Below are 20,941 nucleotides of genomic sequence, written 5' to 3'. Positions count from 1 at the left end.
CCGATGGTAATTGTTGTAGCGATGGTCCGTAGGCTATTACCAACCTGGTTAGATCCTCACACCTTGAACCTGGGCGTGTGGCCCATGAACGACCCTTAGTGGTCTCCCTCTGAGTGTTGCGCATACGGCGTGTACGTCATGTTGGTCGATAGTGGTCTCCGCTGGGGCAACTAGGACGAGATATCTCTCAAGTATCCGAGTTTTCTCGCTCCTCATTGATGCTTTTTGAGCCCATCCCACAGTCCCCCAGGGCTTTATCGGGCCCTTCGTTTTTTTAATCCCTGTCCTTAGTGACTTTGCAAGGCTTTCCCAAGGGTCAATTCCTCCGACCTGCCCCACGCGGCTGGGTCAAAGCCTGATCCAGGCCAATCCTGTGAATCTCAAAAAACGCATGTCTTTTTCCGTTGCTGTGAGTTGTGTCCTGCAAGTGCCTGAAACGGATTTGATAGCGTAAACTCAGCATTGGCAAATATGTTCGCGTATCCCGGGTAGTGGGGGAGGCGTCTCTTTTCCCATGGATGTGTGTCACCCTGCACAAGAGGGTATCGTGGTGCTGCTGGTCTTGTGCAAGCATACGTAAGGTACCTATCTGAGGTACCTAAAAGTGAGACGTTGATAAGCGACCGATGTTCCGTTTACAAAAGCATTTGTCTTTGACGTGGAACGGCCCGGTGGTGGTACAGAAAACACAGTATGATCTTCAATGCGCCCAGGCCCTGCTAAAGAAAGACCTGCACAGGGCGACACTTAGAGAGCACGCAATCAGCCCCACTGGACTCGCGGGGAGTTCTCCAGAGCTCATAGAGCAACTGCTCTGTTTCCGCGGGGAGTTCGTCGCCTTTTGCATCGCGTGTATGCAATAAGTCGGGTGTTGCTAGTCGTCAAATTGAATGCACGTATATTATGGAACTGGTGAATAATTCGTTTGTTGCTTTTGTTAAAGTTATATATATCTCTCCCAGCTTCCAAGCCACCTCCAACTCTCGGCCACACGACTGATTTTTTCTAGCGCACCGTTGACCCGGCCCTCAGGATCGACATACTTGTGACCTTCAAATTCAATGAAGAAAATGTACTGGAAGGGTTTCACGAGGCTTGGTAGAGTGTTGATGCTGGTCAAGTTGATGTCGAATGTTCGGAAGCAGCTTAACACATCTGCCAAAGCTCCAGGTGATGTGTGAGGTACTGTGAAAGAGACCAGCGACTTGCTTCCCTTCTCGGCAACAGCCTTTTTGGTTTGGTCAAGGTCCTTCGGGCCTGCAGCATTCTTACCAATCACGAAGAAACGGGTCGTGTTATCCTCTCTGTCCTCTATCGATCTTCCCAGAAAATCGAGACCATGAAGTTTAGCGGCGAGCTCGCTTGAGATGGCGGCCCAGGTACCCGTTGTGTCCTTACTGACAATTTCAGCTGCCTTGCTAGTTGAGCTGACTTCGAAAATTTCGACACCCTTGAGATATGTGGAGATGAAAGCGGTGCATTGGCCAAATGCCTGGGGGTGCGAATATAAGCGTTGAATGTGCTTGAGGCTCGCCAGGGGCCTGGACCGTGGTTTTGAAGGTGACGGGTCTGTCGCTGTCGGGGTGCAAGTACCGGACCCTTCAGCGATGTCTTCGACAGCTGGTACAGGGCTCTTGTGACCAACAAGGCAATGGTGAACGTCCACGTATGTCTCGCCATCGACAGTGATATCCGGATAATGGTTCGTTCTGTCAGCCAGGTTGTCCAAAGTGAAGCTCACAGAACCATTGGTGGAGTTCTCAAACGGCACAACACCAGCTTGCACGTGGCCACTTTGTACCTGGTCAAATACGTCTTTGCCAGGAAAGTCAGTACGGACATCCCGACTGCGGTGCATTGACTAGAACGTACCGTCAATAGTAACTGCAGGGGAGAATTCCCATGTTGACTCAGAAAAGGCCTGACGGACAGCCTATGAAGCGAGGTCAGCCAGGGCTAGTGCCATGCGGTGGTCGCTATAGGGCACAGCTATAGGATAGGCTTTACCTGATGGGTGTATGAGGCCACTGGGCCGAGGAAGCTGACAACAGGTTTGTGTTGGCTGGCCATGATACCTTGGTTATGATCGGTGTCACCGGATCAACTGAGATTTTTTGATGCGGCGTCAAACGGAATTTGGGTGCAGCGTGACTACACTTCCTGCCCCGACTCTTAGGGTTGTTCGTACACCAAGAATGGTTAGGTCTCTGATAATGTAGTGTTGCAGTGTCTTGCTTGAGGATGAGGCTGTCACCAAGCTGTGAGAATTGGGATGAGATGCGGTCAATTGGCTCAGTGACGAAACTTCTCGTGTGCCATTCCGTCTTTTTTCGTCTGTTGGTGTCTTCGAATTTACTTTTTGCCTGCTTTGACCCAATTGAACATCAAAGAAGGCGTTGGCGATGTCGTGCTAATGTCGTGATCGTGGGGGAAGAATGAATTGCCTCCCGGTTGTGTGATGAAAAGTTGCAGGGTAACTAGTACGGCACTAACATTTTTTAGGCGGTCAAATACGGGGTTTGAGATAGTGAGCCACTTGTTCATGCGGGGTTGAAATGGCCTCTACAAGCTCGGTTTAATATCGAGAAAATGTTGGTTATGGCTTGGTAAGAGAATAAAATAATCAAAGTCCTGTGAAATGAGACCATGCCTCGTATAAAACTTATACAAATAACAGAACCCGGTATTCTCATGGAGGTGAGAAAAGAAAGGAGCGAAAAGGTTAAGTCATGGCGTTTCTCTTTTCTTACAACATCTATAATTGTAATATCGGGGGGTACAGGGACACAAGCCGACATCGCTGCCTCTTTTCACCTTACAAGAGACGACCCTGGAGAATGGCAGAAAACCCAAGATTTGGATCTAATGAAGGAGGGCGATACATATGAAAGGTCTGATTGATAGTTGTAAGTACTGAAATTGTCTCCTATGAGCTCTTCTTTTCTAAGGCGGTTGGTTGAATTGACTTGACCTAGGGTAACAAAGGAAATACATAATAACATACACAAACACATATAGAAGGTTATCATAAGTAAGGAAAAGACTTAGCTGAGTTACATAAGACTTAAAGGTAACTTCCATATAGGTAACTTAGTAGGCTCCTGGGCTAATTTAGAGGTTAAAGGTCTGTCTTCTCTTGATTTAGTACTCAAGAAAAAGAATACCTGCAAGCTACTAAGTTAATCATTAATTTTATAACCCCTTGAACTAAATAATCTACTTTTAAATACATTAGATCTAACTATTTAAAAGGGCCTAACAAAGAAAGGCACTATGAAAGCCCAACCTTATTCCTGCGATGTGCTATCGATTTAAACCATGCAGCAGGCTGATAGTGCAACCCAGGACATAACAAAACCTTGGGCCCGTCATAATCGAACGGAACCGGTTGTATTGAGAACTATTCACTATTGCTCAACTGTTCTTTTATCTCACAAATTGATCTGCAAAGCTTGCCCCAAGTCCAACAGCTTCATAGTGCTTTCGTGCCTTGTCCAACTTGCTGAAAACATCTTCCACGCCAACAGGATTGCCATCAGGGTCAACATAGATATAAGCTCCCGTGACATGAAACATGGTCACCATCTCCTTCACATCCTCCGGAACCTCGAGAGTATGAATGTCTCCAGGGGGCTCAAAGACATAACCGCCCTCTGTTGCCCACCACGGATGTTCTAGATAATGCCAGCGGCCCTTGAGAACTGTTGCGTGCACGCAACCAGCGTGGCGATGACGCGAGAGGATACCAGATCTCCGGACTCGAAGAATGTTAACAAAGTAGCAGCCAGAAACGGAGAGGAGGAGAGGTCGGAACCAAACGTCTGGTGCTTGTGGGACCCAGAGACGCTCGTCACATTCAGAGTCGAAGATTCCTGGAACGACGAGGTCGTCAGGAACAGCAGCTTGATCCGCACGTTCTTTGAGCTCCTCTTTCTTCGAGGTACTTGCTATCGTGGTGATAGTTTGCGTTGTAGTAGCCATCTTGGTGACTGATAAGATTTCGTTGGGTATGAGAAGGGAGAGTCAGTTTGTACTGGTGTGGGAAGCTTAGAGACAAGCTGGTATTTTATAACCCTTTACCACCAGGCGATCAACACATTGAATGCTATGTATCTTATATGTAATTTCTAGTGCAGCAGAGGTAGTGAGGTGATAAGAGTGCAAGTCTTGAAGCCGCATGGCGCAAACTGTGGCGCAAACGGCGGCCCCAGATCGTGGGTGGAGCTTAATTGAATGAAGGCCGTATGTCGCTGACATGTCTTCGGGCAATGAATTTGTATTCAATGGGGGAGAAGGAGGAGAAGCTTTTTCTCGGGATTCGGAACTTCGTAATTACGAAATGGAAAGCTTGCAGCCCGTTGCTTCACCACATCTGGCCAGTCCACCTCATCTTAGTCTTCCCTCCTTGATCCATCCATTCTTCGCTGCCATACCTCATCAAGAACATCAAGACATACTTCAACGTTTCTGAATTTCCGCCACTTGATCATCTCGCCAAGCTTCTCTCTAATGATTACTATCTCACTTGTCTCATGGGCTTCTCCTCCCGCCATGAAAAGGGGGAAAAGGAGGGTGCATTCCACGAGGCAGCCCTCTGACACTTGTCTGCTAAGCTTACATATCGACTCTACACAAGCCTTCAGATTCGCTTTCAGAATGCTAGAATAGCTTTCGATGTAGCGAGAAAGGGTTCGGTAAAGATGAATGAGCGCCGCGTTACGGTAGGCTTCACCAAGCAGCGCTAGCGGTGAACCATCGTGGCCCGCAGGGCAAACCCAACTCTGGAGCTCACTTTCTATCTTGTGTGAGCGTTTGGCAAAACTATGGCCGCGGGTCTGTGATCCCAGTTTTGCTTCTGCGAAGTCGGCATTCAGAATGCTAGTCTCGGAGATGAGATAGAGTATCCGCGACGCAAATCCAAAGTAGGGATCTGCAAGTGTGTCATCCTCTGAGGCCCAGTAGAGCCCCCTTATTAATGGACGACAATCCATCGAGACACTCATCATGATGTCGTGATAGGCGAAATTGCGGAGAAGCCACCTCCCCTCAAAGTAGCCTGAACAGCTTGCTTCGGATCTACCACCGCGAGAGAATCCTCTGTCTGCCAAGCTAATGCAGCAGCAGCGCATTTCAAGTGAGGATACCAGGCATCGGTAGCCTCGGATATTGACTCCATAGAACAGAGGACCATGGTCACAGCAAGGCACACCTCAGTTGATAGCTCACTCTGCTTCATTGACTTTTGAAGCTGAGCCAAAGCATGTCCGCGGTGCCTTAGTGAATCCGCTCTGAACTTCTCGTCGCGTAATGCTAAGTGGGAAGAAGCCCATGCTGAGACGGCATACATCAGGGCAGGGCATTCGAACGCCATGGGAAGAATAACTTTTCAGGTAAGCTGATGAAGTTATCTAGATGCCTAGTGTTCAGTGCACATACCAGAGAGGAAACAGTTATTTTCGAGATTCGTGGTCAGTAGAAACGCAAGAGTCATGGTGTAGTAATGTAGCATCACTCGCCTGCTTCCCACAAGATCTTTCGAGTCGGCGTCACCAGGTTCCAGCGATAGTCCAAGGGGTTGACATAGTTGCGTGACCTCTTTGATTTGCTGGTCTATGCTCGGATTTCTTATAACTCTTGTCTCAGTCGCTTCAGAACCTCCCGTTGCGGCCCCAGGTGACGGTAGAACTGAGCGTGGAGGCTCAGGCTTGCATACTAGGTTGAGACGCAAACAGTGACTGCAGATAGGGTAAAGCTGATCACATTTCTTCTTTCTGGGATTGATTAGTATACCAGTAGCGACCTAACTGATGCTTGAGGCCCTCGACATGCCGTTGACGACATGTTAGACATTCACGCTTCTGTCGAGTATAGCCACCTCTCCGAGTTGAAGCCCAAGGTGGGGTTCTAAGTGATTCGTTCATGGGACTCAAAATCTCGATCCGATTCTACTCTCATAGGGGCCCGAATGAGCTTTGAAATGACCAAGAGCGCTATGGGCGGTGATATGAAAAAAGAAAATCAGAGAGGAATGTTTGAATGACTGAAAGTTTCGGGCCACATCCCGTCATCAACGATACTCATGCACGGCGCTATGAGGGGGAGGCTAATCTGAAGATGGATATCTGGTAACGTGGGGCTATGCGGGGAACCTAATCCTGGGGTAGATCGTTGCAGATATCGAACAACTTATAAACGACGAGTCAGAAAGGAGCAGACACAAGAAAAGATGTTGTAATACTGCAAGATTGATTGGAGTTGCTAGCTGTAGCCATGGGCTGCACCGATGTCTTTTCTCAAAAGGCTAGGGCTCATGGAGCTTAGACAGACTGATAGCCATTTACTTGTACAATACGGTACCTGAAAGGACATCGGCAATTAGAACTATCTATTTTGAAGGATGCTTAGAGCCACGCCCCTTGAATATCAATTACCTCAGACATTACAGTCTGAATAGATTCCCTTAGAATGCCGACCATCCGTCCCAGTTCAGACTCAGTTACCACATATGGGGGAGACATTATGACATGATCAACATGGATGTCTCCAGTTTCACCCAGGTTTCCCAAAATATTCAAGCCCAGATCAAGCGCCTTGTCCACAATCTGGTGACACAGTCTCCTATCTGCCGGGAAGGGTGTTTTGGTGCCACGATCCTGAACGAACCCAACGGCCCAAAAAAGACCACGCCCATGGATATCGCCGACATATTCCATATGTCCAAGATTTGTTCTCAGGAGCCTCTCCAAGACCTTACCCATTTCTCGGACGTTAGTGAGAATATCTTCATCACGAATGATGCGTTGAGCCTCGAGGGCTGCAGCGCAAGCGACCGGGTGAGCCTATTGAGAATGTCAGCCAGTTCCATGTTAACTTCTTGTCATATAAAGGTTACCTGGAATGTGTGTCCATGGGCTAATCCCTGAGATCCGTCTGCGAGGGCGTCGAATATCTTATTGCGAAGCAACACGCCAGACAGGGGAACAAACCCCCCACCAAGAGCTTTGCCTATCATCTGAATATCAGGCCCTGAAATGGCCTCCTGTTCCCAAGCATGCATAGTGCCTGTTTTCCCCATACCGCACATGATCTAAGATGTATTAGAAACTATGTTCATCGGCGCAATATGCAGTAACTCACTTCATCCAAGATCAAGAGGACATCATGTCTGTCGCAAATCTCTCGGACAGCTTTAAAGTATCCAGGTACAGCAGGAAGGCAACCTAGAGTAGTTCCACTGACAGTCTCAGCCACAAATGCAGAAACGTTCTCGGGTCCAATATGGAGAATCTCTGCCTCAAGTTGATCTGCCAGTCGCTTGACATAATCTTGGTCGGATTCGTTTCTCTTCAGCCTATAAGCGAAGCAGGGGTCAACAAAGTTGACATTATGAGAGAGCCAGTGGCGGTACATGGCCTTTCGAGATTTGTGGCCAGAAACGCAGAGTGCTCCAATCGTGTTTCCATGGTAGCTCTGTTTTCTTGCGATGACATGGTGTTTCTGGGGCATTCCTCGCTCGTGCCAGTATTGTGTTGCGAGCTTGATAGCAGCATCAGTGGCTTCGCTTCCAGAGTTGACGAATATGGCCTCGGACAGGCCACCGGGTTGCCCTTGCAGAAGCATCGATGCAAGCTCCTCGGTCACGTCGCAAGTGAAACGTGCGCCAGAGTAGAGGTAAGGAAGCTGGTTCATCTGGTTCGCGACCACTTCAGTAATCTCTGGACATCCAAAGCCGAGACATGAAACGGCTGTTCCGGCTGAAGCATCAAGGATTTCACGGCCAGACTCAAGAAAGAGAGATACACCTGAGGCAGAAACGACTCTGTCAGGTTGACGAGCGAATGAACGATGGAGAATGTTTGAGTTGGAGACAAAAGGGTGAGCCATCGTGGATAGTTGATGTTTATGGTCTGTTACTAGATGCCAGATCTGGATCTTTGAGACCTAGGCTAGCTAGATATATTCGACGTATCACCGACTATCTTTCAGTCTTACTTGATATCTATGATACTTAGGTGACTTTGTATCAGCCTCCGAACCAATCCCGAACTTATCTCTCATGAACCCCCCTCATGAAATCCCGCCGTTGGCGCCAAATGAGCTTCATAGCGGCGCCAACGGTGTGGAAAGGCCCAGACTATCAACTACTGATAGATAGGGTTTCTCCACACTTCTCCGCGTTGAAAGCCTCGCGCCTCCATACACCGCGGCGATAGGTAAATTGCTAGCCATCTGTGTAAGTGAAGACTACCAAGCCAAGGTGAGGAACACCCTTCGCTATCGGCTTGGCCTACCTTATGTTATTTATGAAGATACCTACCTCAGTACGTAGTAGTTTTATCAATGCATTAGAACTTTCTATTGGCCAAGGTGCCCTGCTTAAATGCCATGGCCGCTTGGAGTGACTTGTGTGGTAGTTAGTGGTATGGGTGTTCTTGTTTAATATAAAATGAGCAACAAGAACCCCCTTTTCACGTCTTTCAAGACATTCCTATTCTCTCCTTAGATCTCTATTCAACCTTGTCTCGTTGGTGCATCAATATTCATTCCAGCCATGCCAGAGTCTATCCTCACGAGTCCGGGGCCCCATTCTCTCAAAGCCAGGGATGAGCAAGAAAAGTCCCCAAGTCATCTTGGTGAAGTTGAAACCATTCGAAATGGTAGCTCCGACCCCGAAAGAAACGAAGATACACACCGTGGCTTCAAGCCTCGGCACTCTCAGATGATAGCCATAGGGGGTGCTATTGGAACTTTACTGTTCCTAGGAACCGCCCAGGTTCTTCGCATTGGCGGTCCTCTGTTCCTCCTGATTTCATATGGAGTTCTGTCTATACTGATTTACTGCATCGTCACTGGAATTGCCAAGGTTCCAACTTATCTCCCTGTTCCAGGAGGCACTATGGCCTACTACGGACACAAATATGTGTCTCGCAGCATGGGCTTTGCAATGGGATATCTCTACTGGTACTCTCTTGGCATCTTGATCCCCTACGAATTCGTCGCTTCTACACTTCTCATCAACTATTGGGGAACTGCGGTTAATGGCGCCGTGTGGATCACCATCATATATGTTATCATCGTCATTGTTAACCTCTTCCCTGTCGGAGTCTTTGGAGAGTGTGAGTTTTGGAGCGCAGGGATGAAAGTTCTCCTCATCTTAGGCCTCATCTTTCTCTCAATTGTGTTGTTTTTCGGGGGAGGTCCTGATAGAGATGCTCTCTACTTTCGATATTGGAAAGACCCTGGTTCAGTGAACACTCATATCGTGGAGGGCGATGCCGGACGACTTGTTGCACTGCTTCAGTCTTCTGTTCTAGCATCCTTTGCATTCGTCTTGGCTCCTGAACAACTCATTGTGACAGCGGGCGAGATGCAATCGCCACGCTATAACCTCCCCCGAGCCGCTCCACGATATATTTGGCGGCTGATCGTTCTTTTCATGCCCTCCGTCCTCGGGATTGGTGTAGTCTGCGCATCAAATGATCCCCGGCTTACAGCACCTGGGACTGCGCGCTCTCCTTTCATCATCGCTATCAAGAACGCCGGCATCCCTGTCCTGGATAGCATCGTCAATACATTGATCCTCCTTTCAGCGATCACGGCTGCGAACGCATTCCTCTACTCTGCCTCTCGAAATCTTTATTCACTTGCAAAGGCCGAAAATGCACCTGCGATATTCAAGAGATGCAATAGATATGGCCTTCCATATCATGCAGTCTTGATCACTGCCTCCCTTGGATGCCTAGCATACCTCAGCCTGTCAAAATAGTAGTCTGGCGGTCTTCAACTGGCTAATCAATCTCACCAATACCTCGGGCTATATTAGTTGGATCTGCTGTGGTATAATTTACGTGAGATACCGCAAAGCCATCACTCATCATAAGTTGGAGTCCCCATATCGCTCTCGTCTCCAGTCATGGGGCATGTACTTGGAAGTCATTGTGTCCATGATTCTTTTGCCCATCAACGGATTCACTGTTTTCTTTCCTTCACAATGGTCAGTGGGTGATTTTTTTTTCACGGCTTACATCGGCATTCCTGCGTTTCTGCCGATCTACTTTGGCCACCGACTGTATCATCGGGGAGATGGATGGGTTAGAAATCCTGAAGATGTTGATATGTATGAAGGGATGGATGAAGTACTGGCTGCAGAAAGACCACTGCCTGTCAGGGGCAATATCACTCGGAGACTGTGGGCCGTGGTAGAATAATCTTTGAAGATCTGCTCTGGCAAGAAAACCTCTGACCCAAAGCTTGGATACCAAAAACAAGTAGTCTGAAGGTCTACCAAGACTAATATAAGTTTATATGAGTATTCTTGCTATTTAGAAAAGAGGTCTCAAATCGGCCTGCCTCCCCTTTGATAGTCTAAAACGACATCACATTCCTGGTACAAGCTTCATCTTTGCCTATGATGTTCTATACCGAGCGTATTAGAACAGTGAGATATATTTGAGAATGAACAGTTCAGCTTCAAGGGGTGATGGAATTGATAGGCCATAGCTGATGGTTATCCTTCTCGTGATAACCAGTCCAACAGATGAGAGACTTCTTATCCCTAATTACGATACCAAAAATAGTTGGTCTAAGGCTCTACTAAGCCATCCCATACTAACTTAACTCCTATTAAATTTACCTGAGTCTTTTTATCATTTCAGTTACGAGTCTTAATTCTCTTACGGAGTACCCCCCTTAGATTTATGTATTGACCGTTTTGTCCAACTGCAAACGCACCGTATATTGAAGGACCCCCTTCAATGTTCGCAATGCTGGTGAAGATGGATATGCCGGAGGTGATATGTATGAAGGAGATGATGATATGCTGGTTCTCAATGCTAACTATATCATCGATGCTTGTGCATAGTACCCACAGGGAGGTAAACCGGCGGTGATAATGATAGCATCCAATGATACATACAAGCATTGCAAACAAATCGATCGGATCGTAGGGCCGGGTGACAATTAATATCCATGTGCGCCTGATAATCCTTGACAACCTCCTTATTACCTTGGACCCTATACGTCGCATTGACTCGTGAGGACCCAGACTTTGAGATGCCCCTATCATATTGTTGGCACATATAGGACAAAGCTCTCAGGAGTGCGTGGGTTTTGATATCAGATCGCCCACTTTCCGATCAATAGAGAGTCCAAGCGTAGAAAGCAGGCACGGATTACGAGGCCAGTTACGGTGACGGACGGAGCTCGTTTGACGACCATACTATGGATGTACTCCCTACAGACAATGGTCTTCAGCGAGCTTAGCCGAAGCGTAGATTTCCATCCGGGGGGGTAAGGCGCCTAATCAGTGGTATTGACCGAAGCAATGTGGTCACTGCAAAGGATGGATATAAGAATTAAAGTTCTAAAGCTACACTACATGTGCAATGCATACCCCGGATAACGCGAGGGACTCATCAAAGATAACAAGGAACAAACGATGCCGAAATTAGAAGTTCACGATCACTGATAGCTTGATAGGTGATTAGGTGTGGGAAGTGAATCGATTGTGGACATGGCCTGACAGCCTCCATTCCTCTGAGAGGTCGGTAAGCACGTGGTAAGCAATTAAGTTACGGCTAACTTACCATTCTTATGCAAGATGGGAAGAAGCAAGTAACCCATTTCAAGACGATCAACCACTACAATTCAATAGCTCGTTCACGGACATTTTTTCGTTCCTCAGTTGTTTCTCGAACGCATTGGGGGAAACTAGCAACACGCTGTTATTGTTTCCCTGCATCAAGCTTCATAACCAGCAAGAAAACAACTGGACAGCAAAGCACAGTATGGCACAGCGGAGAGAAATGCGCTCTTTTAACTCAGACGGCGTCATCCGAGTGGCCCTGGTCGAAACACGGTCTGTTTCATCAAGGACCAGCAACCGACCTATCAAGACAATTTACAGGCGCCTCGATCCCAGCTGCCAGGGTGTAGGCTCACTTTGTTTCATGCTCCGACGCTCCACGAATCAGCAAGCCAAGTTGGAGGTTGTGTATTTTGGTGACGGTGAGTAGTTACACTCAAAAACACAATATCTGTCGCTGCCCGTCTTTGTGCCTCGGTTTCAAGTTGTGATGATTCTCGTCATGGCGCTAATTCATGTCGTCCGTCTGTCTATCTTTGGAAGCGCTGGCACGACATGTTTCGTGGGCGGAGATTGTAGAACATACTTGAAACTCGCTCGCGCGCAACCATTGCCAGCAAAAGCCCTAGCATCATCTCTTGTGCATGAAGGTGACCAGAATTCGATCTTCTATGCACACGAGATTTTAGCGGCGGCTCTGCCCTTGTCTTTTCGTCACGATCAGCGTGGCATGTGGAGCTCTTTTTCCCTCTGGAACTCTGTAGCGACGCCGCGCGATCAGATCGCCCATCCCATCATCCCTTCCATCTGGTCTGGTCTGGTCTGGTCTAATTCCGGGGATCGCTTCGTGTTGACCTCTTTGTGCATACGTATTGTTCGCGGTGGAGTTTTACCCGACTCTCGGGCCATTCGTAGCATCAACAATTGCTCCCTGTATGTAACATGGTGTCGGGCAACTCTTCAGGTCCTTCACATTAGCGAGTCAGCAGCTCATCCAACCATCCGGCGTCTATTGATTCGTGAGTCTTCCATCCATCACAGCGTGATTGTTAGCCTACAGGGGCCACATTTGACGCTTCAGAGCTGGCCAAGCCCCCCATCCCCCCCCAAACCTGAACCAGGCTACTAAGGTAATGAAGCACCACTCCACCATTCACGGAGGTACCTGGAGGTCTTGTAGATACCTGGCTGATGCAGCTGATAGGCACTACCAATGCGCACTAAAATGTTCTAGCTCAAAGTACCCGCTGTCTTGGTGGTACCTTCGCCGCAACCACCGTCAGTCCCCTGCTCATTCTCCATTCCCCTGCACCCGAGCTGCCAAACCGTTCCATTCCCCCTCGTGCCTGGCCTCTTTGGCTAATAATTTGTATTCCACCTCACCATTGTCCGCCCATCGTCACTCTTTCTCCTCCAAACCTCACCTCACCACCAAAAGCTCAGCTTCAGCTTTGGTGGATCTGGACCTGGACCTGGATCTCTCTATACTCTTCTTCATTTCTTTATGAATTGCTTCGCGTTGATCGCAGTTTCTCCTTGTTTGGCCCCGCGTTACTAATAATACAGAATAGAGCCTCCATTGGCTCTATAACCCATCCTCCGCCACTTCGCCCATACCCCAATCACCATCGGGTGAGCGACCATCGATCGACTCAGCTGGGTCTGGGTATCCCACCTCGTTCTGGTGTCTCAGGCGCCGCCATTTGACAACGAGCCATAACTTGAATCACACCACTTGCAAACACTCTTGGCTGCGTATTCAGCATGGCCATGCTAGCTTCGAAAGCGTCGTTTCCCGCCGGCTTGGGTGCTTCGTCTCTCACTCCTGTTCCTTCTCAACCCACAATGGCCCCTCCCAGGAGAGCTCCCACGATGCCCCCTTCAGGTGCTTATGGCAGCCCGACAGAATCCGAATTCAACGAAAGCGACCCCGCTGAATCCGTCAAGAACTGGGATGAAGAGCAAGTCTGCGAATACCTGCGATCTGTAAAGTGCGGCGAGTATGAAAAGATCTTCCGGAAAAATCACATCAACGGCGAGAATCTCCTGGAAATGGATAAAGATGTGCTGAAAGAAATGGGTGTTGAGAAGGTCGGCGATCGCGTCCGCCTTTTCCTTGGCATCAAAAAGCTGAGAACCCGGGCATATGCCAACGAGAAGAAACGAAATCGGGTAGGCCACATCAGCGATGGCTATAGTTGCTGGGCTCTCAGACTGACCGTTCGTGTCTAGGATTCATTTGGCGGGCTCGATATTCACATCACTGCACCCCATGACTCGCCAAGAATGCACACATCTCGAGGTGTTCCGACATCTGCTTCCAACAAACGGTTTTCGAGGCAAATGGATTTACACGGTGCTTTAGATAATGGCATTAATTCCTCGAGACCAAACTCCCCTCTCCCTGGTACCGATCTGCGGAACCTAAGGGCCCGAGGGAAGACATATGTCACAAGCCCTGCAAATGCTCAAGGCCAAAGGATTGTCATTACCAACCCGGATCTTCCGGCAAACCGTCTGGTAACGACCCATACCAGGAATAACTCCAGTATGGACGGTTCACTGATGGCTGCCTTACCACAGGGTCAAGAAGTTATTCGTGTTATATCAACTGGCGGCGTTACGAAGGTTGTCAAGATTTCCGCGTGTAGTACTTGCGAGGAGGTGATGCGGGTGACTCTTCGAAAGTTCGCTCTGCGTGAGGACCACGAAAGAAATTACTGTTTCTGGGTTTTGGCTGGCATCGATCCTGATCCAGGCCAGTGCCGACGACTGGGCGATACGGAACTTTGGCGCATTATCAAGGACCAACGACGGCCGGAACGAAATCGACTGATATTACGGAGGGTTCCAGCAGGCGAACCAGGGGAGGCGGAACTGCAGCGCGCTGCTGCCATCGCCATGGAAGAAGAACAACAGAAACACGCTCGTGCTTTGGAAACAGTGGACAAGCGTAGTCAACTTAAGGTCCAGAAGATGCTCGGGGAGAAATGGAACGATCAACTGCAGTCCCCATTGTCGCCAATATCTTACCAGGACCGGGAACGAAATCTACATAACGCAGCCAAGGATCTGGAGCGCCCTCCGTCGGAGATCGAATCGCGGCCGGCCCGACGTGTCGGAGCCCTGCGACAGTTTGGCGGTCTTCGACCTCCCAGCGAGTTAATTGCTTCTGATCTCACCTCGTACTTCCCTGACCACACCAGAGAAGACATTGACCGCACAGCCCGACTTTCCATGCGACGGTCAACTCGCTTGAGCAAGGTCAACAGCCGGCTCAGCGTTGCTAGTAGCCTCAGCTTTGCCTCCAGTATTCAGGATGCGCCTCCCATCCCAACCATTGCTGATTCTTGGCTTAATGCCAACTCTCAGCTTGCCAAGGTGAAGTCTCGGGACTCTCACATTCGCGTTCCTCAGAATGCCTACAACCGGGATTCAGTAACATCATCGGTTCTTGACACCCTTCAAGAGGAGTCTTCTCTCGAGCCCAATCGCAAGTCTTATGTCTCCTTTACTGAGAGTGGCTCTGACTCGGCTGCTCTGAGTGTCACTGACCCTGAGGGCAACACCACGGCCACAAGCTACTATGATGGTGACAACTCAACGGGCTCCGGATCATTCCAGGAGCTTCGCCAAGCATTGACCAATGATGGCGACGACGTAGACGAGGAGCTACAAAGCTTCCTGGCTGGAGAGTCCTGGGGCGACGACAAATGGATGAAGGGTGCGCTTATCGGCCAAGGTTCGTTCGGCAGTGTGTACCTGGCCCTCCATGCTGTTACTGGAGAGCTTCTCGCTGTGAAGCAGGTCGAGACACCTGCTCCTGGAGCCAACAGCCAGGGCGACACACGCAAGAAGGGCATGATCGAAGCACTCAAGCGAGAAATAAGCCTTCTTCGCGATCTTCGACATCCTAATATTGTGCAATATCTTGGTTGCAGTTCTTCAGCTGATTATCTCAATATTTTCCTCGAGTATGTGCCTGGTGGATCAGTTCAGACGATACTCAACTCATACGGTGCGCTTCCAGAGCCGCTGGTTCGCAGTTTTGTTCGGCAGATTCTGACTGGCCTTTCATACCTACATAACCGAGACATTATCCATCGCGACATCAAGGGAGCCAACATCCTGGTGGACAACAAGGGAACCATCAAGATTTCTGATTTCGGTATTTCAAAGAAGCTGGAGGCCTCCAATATTCTAAACGGCGCCAACAACAATAAGCACCGTCCGTCACTACAAGGATCCGTTTTCTGGATGGCGCCTGAAGTTGTGAAGCAAACATCGTATACCCGCAAAGCAGACATCTGGTCGCTTGGATGTTTGGTGGTGGAGATGATGACTGGTAGTCACCCTTTCCCCGACTGCAGTCAGCTCCAGGCTATCTTCAAGATTGGGGGCGGAAAGGCGGCTCCTACAATCCCTGAACATGCGAGCGAGGCAGCCAAAGAGTTCCTTGCGCAAACCTTTGAAATTGACCACAACCTACGACCTAGCGCGGACCAGCTGATACTCAGCCCCTTCCTGATCCCAATCACCTAATTGTGATACGGGCGGGTTATCAGGCTCCATTGGGGTCCAAAGCTGAACGAATTACGAAGTGCTCAATGTTGCTATTGGTGGGATACGGAAGCTGCAAGGCTACTTATTTGTTGAAGGGGTTGAATTTGGAGGATTTGCTCAAATCATGAGTAGGAATGGAGTGGAGTGGTAATCTCAAACAAGGCCTGAGAAGCAGAATGTGTTTTTAACTTGCAAAGAAGATGATGCCTGTGCGGCGTATGCGTGATGAATGATTGGCGATACCACGTTCGCTCTGATTTAATTTACCTGAACTAGAGGATTGCATCAGGATTTGGATGGATGAAAGGCAGCATTTTCTCTTTAGACACGGGACAAGGAGTTCGGTAGATGAGAAGATGAACGAACGTACGTACCTGAGTTAGTAGTAATAGGAGTCAAAAGAGACTAAAGAATTCCAAGAGACAAGACAGCCCGAGGATTGTGACAAAGAAAAAGACAAAGACAAAGACAAGGGATTGTACCAAAGTTCCAACTTTCACGAACGTGACTTGATTTGCTCGCTCGGATTCTTTGTGGTGAACTTGAAATGCATAGATTTTCTTGGTAGTAGATGGTGCGAGGCGGAGGCTTGAAGCGCCTTGCTGCCTATTCACACACAACCCACAACCGTCAGTCGAAAGTCCCGTTTGCCTCGATGCGTCAGGCCGCCCAGATGGGAGGCGATTCAGTTGTCTACCATTCATCATACAAGAAAGTCGAGGACGACACAAGTTCACGCCGACATCTCGTGAGCTCACGCTGATTTTCTGAGTCTACGCCGAACAGTCACTTTTATTATTGGTACGTTGAAAACTGCTGGACGATAGCCTACGGGTATGCATGCTCAGTCTCGACTAACACACTGGCTTAGTTAGAGGCTATATAAACCAACCAGCGACCAGAGCAACCATGAGCTCTCAGGGCGACAGCCAACCTTCGCAGGACAGCACCATGACGCTCATGCAGGAGAATCTCTCAGAGGTTCTCTACTTTGCATACGGATCAAACCTCTCGACTAAGCAGATGCGTAGGCGCTGCCCATACTCCACACCCGTTGGCCTCGCATATCTTAAGGGCTGGAGATGGATCATCAACGAGCGCGGCTATGCCAACGTCGTGCAGCTCCCTATCGATTCAGATGACGACGGGACGCCAGAAGCTGAAGACAACCGCCAGTTGAGCACAAAGGGCAAAGGCAAGGAGCAGCAGAATCCCGAGGAGGGCGTTTATGGGCTGCTGTACCTTGTTCCGGCAGAGGACGAAGAGAGCCTCGACAGATATGAAGGCGTTCCATCGGCATATCAGAAGTTCCAGGTGGATGTCAACTGGGCGAATGCGAACAAGGAAGAGGACGAGACGCTGAGAGCCTTGGTGTATGTTGATGAGATGAGGGTTGAGGAGGACGTGCCTCAAGAGGAGTATATCGAGCGTATGGAGGATGGAATCGAGGATGCTGTTGAGAATTGGGGGATGGACGAGGACTATGCGGATCGGGCCATGAGGAGATTCTGGACTGAGAAGGACTGATAGATATCACGGCGACATTGAGATTGGTCTATTCTCCAAGGATTCATGTTTGTTGGCCGATGCATTGTCTTGCTTCCCTTTTGCCATCTTTACCTTTATGTCAGAGCAAATTTAGTTGGTGCAGTCAGATAGATATGCGCTGGGCCCAGGGCAGCATCGTCTTTTGGCTCTGACGATCTTTTAGAAGTCCAAGTTGAAGCAAAAGGTAGATGAAGTGACTGATGGTATTACAGCGTATGAACCACTAAACATTCAGCGTCTCTCGCTCCTCTAGTTCTGGTATCGGACCTCCGAGCTATCCCCGGGCAGCTTGAACCTCTATATAACATCCTCTCGACTTGTATAAACAACTTTTATAGATTTATTCGGCTGGGCTACGGCGACTATCATGGCGTCTTGCAAACAATTATCACGGCACATCATCCATTCAGTTAGGCTCTCCCAAACCCGCCTAATGACTACCTCAACACCAGCCCCAAGCTTCCCTGCATGGTTTGCGCGTGGTGGAACATCAAACGGTCTCGTCATCCACCGTAGAGATCTTCCTCCAGAATCTCAATGGCATAAGATACTCCCTTCAGCAATGGGCTCGCCCGATCCCTACGGACGCCAGCTCAATGGCATGGGCTCGGGCATCTCGTCGACCTCAAAGATCGTCATCCTTGGACCACCTTCGAGAGAAGACGTGGATGTGGACTTCACATTTGTGCAAGTTGGAATACGCGACGGAAGCCTCGATATGGCTGGGAATTGCGGTAACATGTCGTCTTTGGTTGGCCCTGCAGCGTGGGATAGTGGGCTGCTGTCGGCTCAGGCGAAGACTGTTGAGCAGGATGAGAATGGATTGCAGTGGGCCACGGTGCGGTTCTTGAATACTAATACTAACAAGGTCATGAGTTCAAAGTTCCGAGTTGAGGGCGAAACTCTCAAGTATACGCACCAGGGAGATTATGTCATGGACGGGGTCCCAGGGACAGGCTCCAAGATCATCATGAGCTTCATTGATCCTGCTGGTGCAAAGACCGGTAAAGCTCTTCCGACTGGAAACCCCGTGGATGTCCTCCAACTGCAGGACGGAACCAAGATCAAGGCATCTCTGGTCGACGTGGGCAATCCTGGTGTTTTCGTCAGTACTGAAAGCTTGGGACTTGCTGATCACCTGTCTCTCACGCCAGCTATCGTCGAGTCAACCCCCGAACTCAAGGAAAAGCTTGGAGAGATACGTCGAGCCGGTGCTGTTCTCATGGGTCTCGATCCCAACACGGAGAGCGTTCCCAAAATTGTCCTTTTGTTCCCCTCGAGTGGTTCGCCAGACGTTGATATCAGATGCCTTGCTTTGTCGATGGGCCAGGCACACAAGGCTGTGCCGTTGACTCTAGCGCTCTGCCTCGGGGCTGCTTCCCAACTCAAAGGAACACTTGCGTCAGATCTGATAGGGGGCCAGTCAAAGGAGACGATTTGTATTGGGCATCCGAGTGGCAAAGTTGACATTGGGACTGTCATTCGAGATGGGAAGATTGAGTCTGCGCAACTCTTACGCACGGCCAGGATACTCATGAAGGGGGATTTATACTACTGAGAACTTGATTGAATATGTTGCTCACAAGTTTCTGTGTATTATTGTCGTCACAATTAGGGAGGGATATTGGGGTTGGCCGGCTTTTGCAAGGGTTCAGGTGGGATTTGGATGAGTCGAAACACATGAAATGTCGCCCAACTCCGGCAGTTAGAAATACGACTCTCCAATATCTCGATTGATACTACCTCGTAGCTACATGAATATGTACTCATATGTTCCAGAGAAGAGACAGGGTGAAATTGCATGTGGTTGTTGCCATCACGTGATGAGCAAGGGGTTAATTAAACCATCACCAAACAGCTGCCGTGTGCCTGACTATTCAATACCTAGTACCTATTCTGATTACACAAGTCTATTGAGTTTACACTTTCTAGGACTCGAAGTTCTTCGGTCTCTAATAAGTCCTGCTCTTCGAGTCGACTCTTCTATCTGCTGATGATGATGATCATAATAGATTGTCAGAAAGTTGCACAATAATGGCTGACCTCAAACATCCATACTTTCCGGTTGACGCCGTCATCCCAGGATATCTCCCCAACAGCAGACCAGTGGCAGAGTTGATAGTGACCTTTGGTGCAATCGTTGGTGCTGTGATTGGCCTCACACTTTGGCAAACGACACGTACTGCAAAGCCTGTGCGGCCCATCGATAAGTTTGCTGCTGCTTTATTTGCGCTGTGTAAGTCAAGCCATGCACTTGTACAAAAGCAGAAGACGAAAAGACTAACTGGGAGTTGATGGCAGGCGGTTTCTTGCATATCACCTTTGAAGGTGAGGCAAAGAGAATGACCCCGTCACAACGTCAGGATGCTTGCTTACTTGTCAAGGATACTATCTTGTCTACCGCTATCAACTCCCTGGCATGTCGACCCTCTTCGCCCAGCTGTGGAAGGAATACACTCTATCAGACTCCCGCTACCTGACCCACGACATCTTCACCGTGAGCGTAGAGACCATCACATGTGTAAGTTGGGCATGCTTCTTTCGCTTCACTGGCTTACACAGCCTCTACAGCTCGCCTGGGGACCCCTCTCATTCCTCGCCGTGGTAGGTATACTCAGGGATTGGCACAGTCGCCACGTCGTGCAGGTCATCGTCTGTACTGCCCATGTGTACGGTGTTGCGTTATATTACCTGACCAACTGGAATGAGTCGAGAGTGCACGGCGTGGCGTACAGCCGCCCGGAGACTGTGTACTTTTGGATCTACTATGTTGGTTTCAACCTCCCTTGGGCCATTGTACCTATCGGTGAGCTAGACTGCTAACTTCAAGTACTTGGGCTAACTTGAGGATGTAGTGCTGCTGCGAGATAGTTGGCTGCAGGTTGCCAGGGCGTTTGAAGCCTTGGAAGAGAGGAAGAGGGAGTGATGGATATAAGGCTTGGAGTACAGGTTGATGCTGTCACAGGTTTCAGGTGAAAGGTCATCTGTGGTAGATAAAAGTAGTGAAGCAACACAGCATACAACAGACTGCTCTAGAACCAAGTCATGGGCTGACACTACACTACAGTGCTATGCAGTACAGTTGGCTGTGTAGACCGGGAAATGTATTGTGTTAGTTGGAGGCCCCTATACGGTTCTTACACATCGTCAAGACAAGCTAACAAGCAAGGCTTCAATTGTAGTCTTTGTGCAAAGCTAGCACGCCTTGTCACGGCTAAGGTGACATCAATGTGGTGTACTGTTTCA

At 49.0% G+C, this 20,941-nt stretch overlaps 9 protein-coding genes; 5 read left to right on the top strand and 4 right to left on the bottom strand.

Moving 5' to 3' along the window:
- Positions 1-943: 943 nt before the first annotated feature.
- FFUJ_08612 (chorismate mutase-P/prephenate dehydratase-like protein) lies at positions 944-2,070 on the bottom strand (the record flags this gene model as incomplete). XM_023580666.1 has 3 exons in its annotated part: positions 944-1,815; positions 1,873-1,933; positions 2,008-2,070. The coding sequence occupies 3 exons, from the start codon at positions 2,068-2,070 to the stop codon at positions 944-946; spliced, it is 996 nt and encodes a 331-aa protein (XP_023433406.1).
- A 1,356-nt stretch (positions 2,071-3,426) lies between these two features.
- On the bottom strand, positions 3,427-3,981 carry FFUJ_08613 (uncharacterized protein; the record flags this gene model as incomplete). The annotated part of the gene is made up of 1 exon (XM_023580665.1): positions 3,427-3,981. The coding sequence occupies one exon, from the start codon at positions 3,979-3,981 to the stop codon at positions 3,427-3,429; it is 555 nt and encodes a 184-aa protein (XP_023433405.1).
- Positions 3,982-4,391: 410 nt separating this feature from the next.
- On the bottom strand, positions 4,392-5,491 carry FFUJ_08614 (uncharacterized protein; the record flags this gene model as incomplete). XM_023580664.1 has 3 exons in its annotated part: positions 4,392-5,109; positions 5,145-5,310; positions 5,437-5,491. 3 exons carry the CDS (start codon positions 5,489-5,491, stop codon positions 4,392-4,394), a joined length of 939 nt encoding a protein of 312 aa, XP_023433404.1.
- Positions 5,492-6,401: 910 nt separating this feature from the next.
- FFUJ_08615 (related to ornithine aminotransferase) lies at positions 6,402-7,884 on the bottom strand (the record flags this gene model as incomplete). XM_023580663.1 has 3 exons in its annotated part: positions 6,402-6,839; positions 6,893-7,087; positions 7,138-7,884. 3 exons carry the CDS (start codon positions 7,882-7,884, stop codon positions 6,402-6,404), a joined length of 1,380 nt encoding a protein of 459 aa, XP_023433403.1.
- Positions 7,885-8,551: 667 nt separating this feature from the next.
- On the top strand, positions 8,552-9,766 carry FFUJ_08616 (probable proline-specific permease (proline transport protein); the record flags this gene model as incomplete). The annotated part of the gene is made up of 1 exon (XM_023580662.1): positions 8,552-9,766. One exon carries the CDS (start codon positions 8,552-8,554, stop codon positions 9,764-9,766), a length of 1,215 nt encoding a protein of 404 aa, XP_023433402.1.
- Positions 9,767-13,348: 3,582 nt separating this feature from the next.
- On the top strand, positions 13,349-16,126 carry FFUJ_08617 (probable MAPKK kinase; the record flags this gene model as incomplete). XM_023580660.1 has 3 exons in its annotated part: positions 13,349-13,756; positions 13,817-14,848; positions 14,903-16,126. The coding sequence occupies 3 exons, from the start codon at positions 13,349-13,351 to the stop codon at positions 16,124-16,126; spliced, it is 2,664 nt and encodes an 887-aa protein (XP_023433401.1).
- Positions 16,127-17,056: 930 nt separating this feature from the next.
- FFUJ_08618 (uncharacterized protein) lies at positions 17,057-17,674 on the top strand (the record flags this gene model as incomplete). Its single annotated transcript, XM_023580659.1, has 1 exon — positions 17,057-17,674. One exon carries the CDS (start codon positions 17,057-17,059, stop codon positions 17,672-17,674), a length of 618 nt encoding a protein of 205 aa, XP_023433400.1.
- A 454-nt stretch (positions 17,675-18,128) lies between these two features.
- On the top strand, positions 18,129-19,253 carry FFUJ_08619 (uncharacterized protein; the record flags this gene model as incomplete). Its single annotated transcript, XM_023580658.1, has 1 exon — positions 18,129-19,253. One exon carries the CDS (start codon positions 18,129-18,131, stop codon positions 19,251-19,253), a length of 1,125 nt encoding a protein of 374 aa, XP_023433399.1.
- A 476-nt stretch (positions 19,254-19,729) lies between these two features.
- Positions 19,730-20,621, top strand: FFUJ_08620 (probable emopamil-binding protein (phenylalkylamine Ca2+ antagonist binding protein); the record flags this gene model as incomplete). XM_023580657.1 has 5 exons in its annotated part: positions 19,730-19,931; positions 19,997-20,023; positions 20,080-20,216; positions 20,267-20,501; positions 20,551-20,621. The coding sequence occupies 5 exons, from the start codon at positions 19,730-19,732 to the stop codon at positions 20,619-20,621; spliced, it is 672 nt and encodes a 223-aa protein (XP_023433398.1).
- Positions 20,622-20,941: the final 320 nt, after the last annotated feature.

This window comes from Fusarium fujikuroi, chromosome FFUJ_chr07 (genome assembly GCF_900079805.1).
Source record: "Fusarium fujikuroi IMI 58289 draft genome, chromosome FFUJ_chr07".
Classification (NCBI taxonomy): Eukaryota; Fungi; Ascomycota; class Sordariomycetes; order Hypocreales; family Nectriaceae; genus Fusarium; species Fusarium fujikuroi.
The sequence above is the reverse complement of the archived record's forward strand: the minus strand, read 5'-3'. Positions and strand labels throughout refer to the sequence as shown.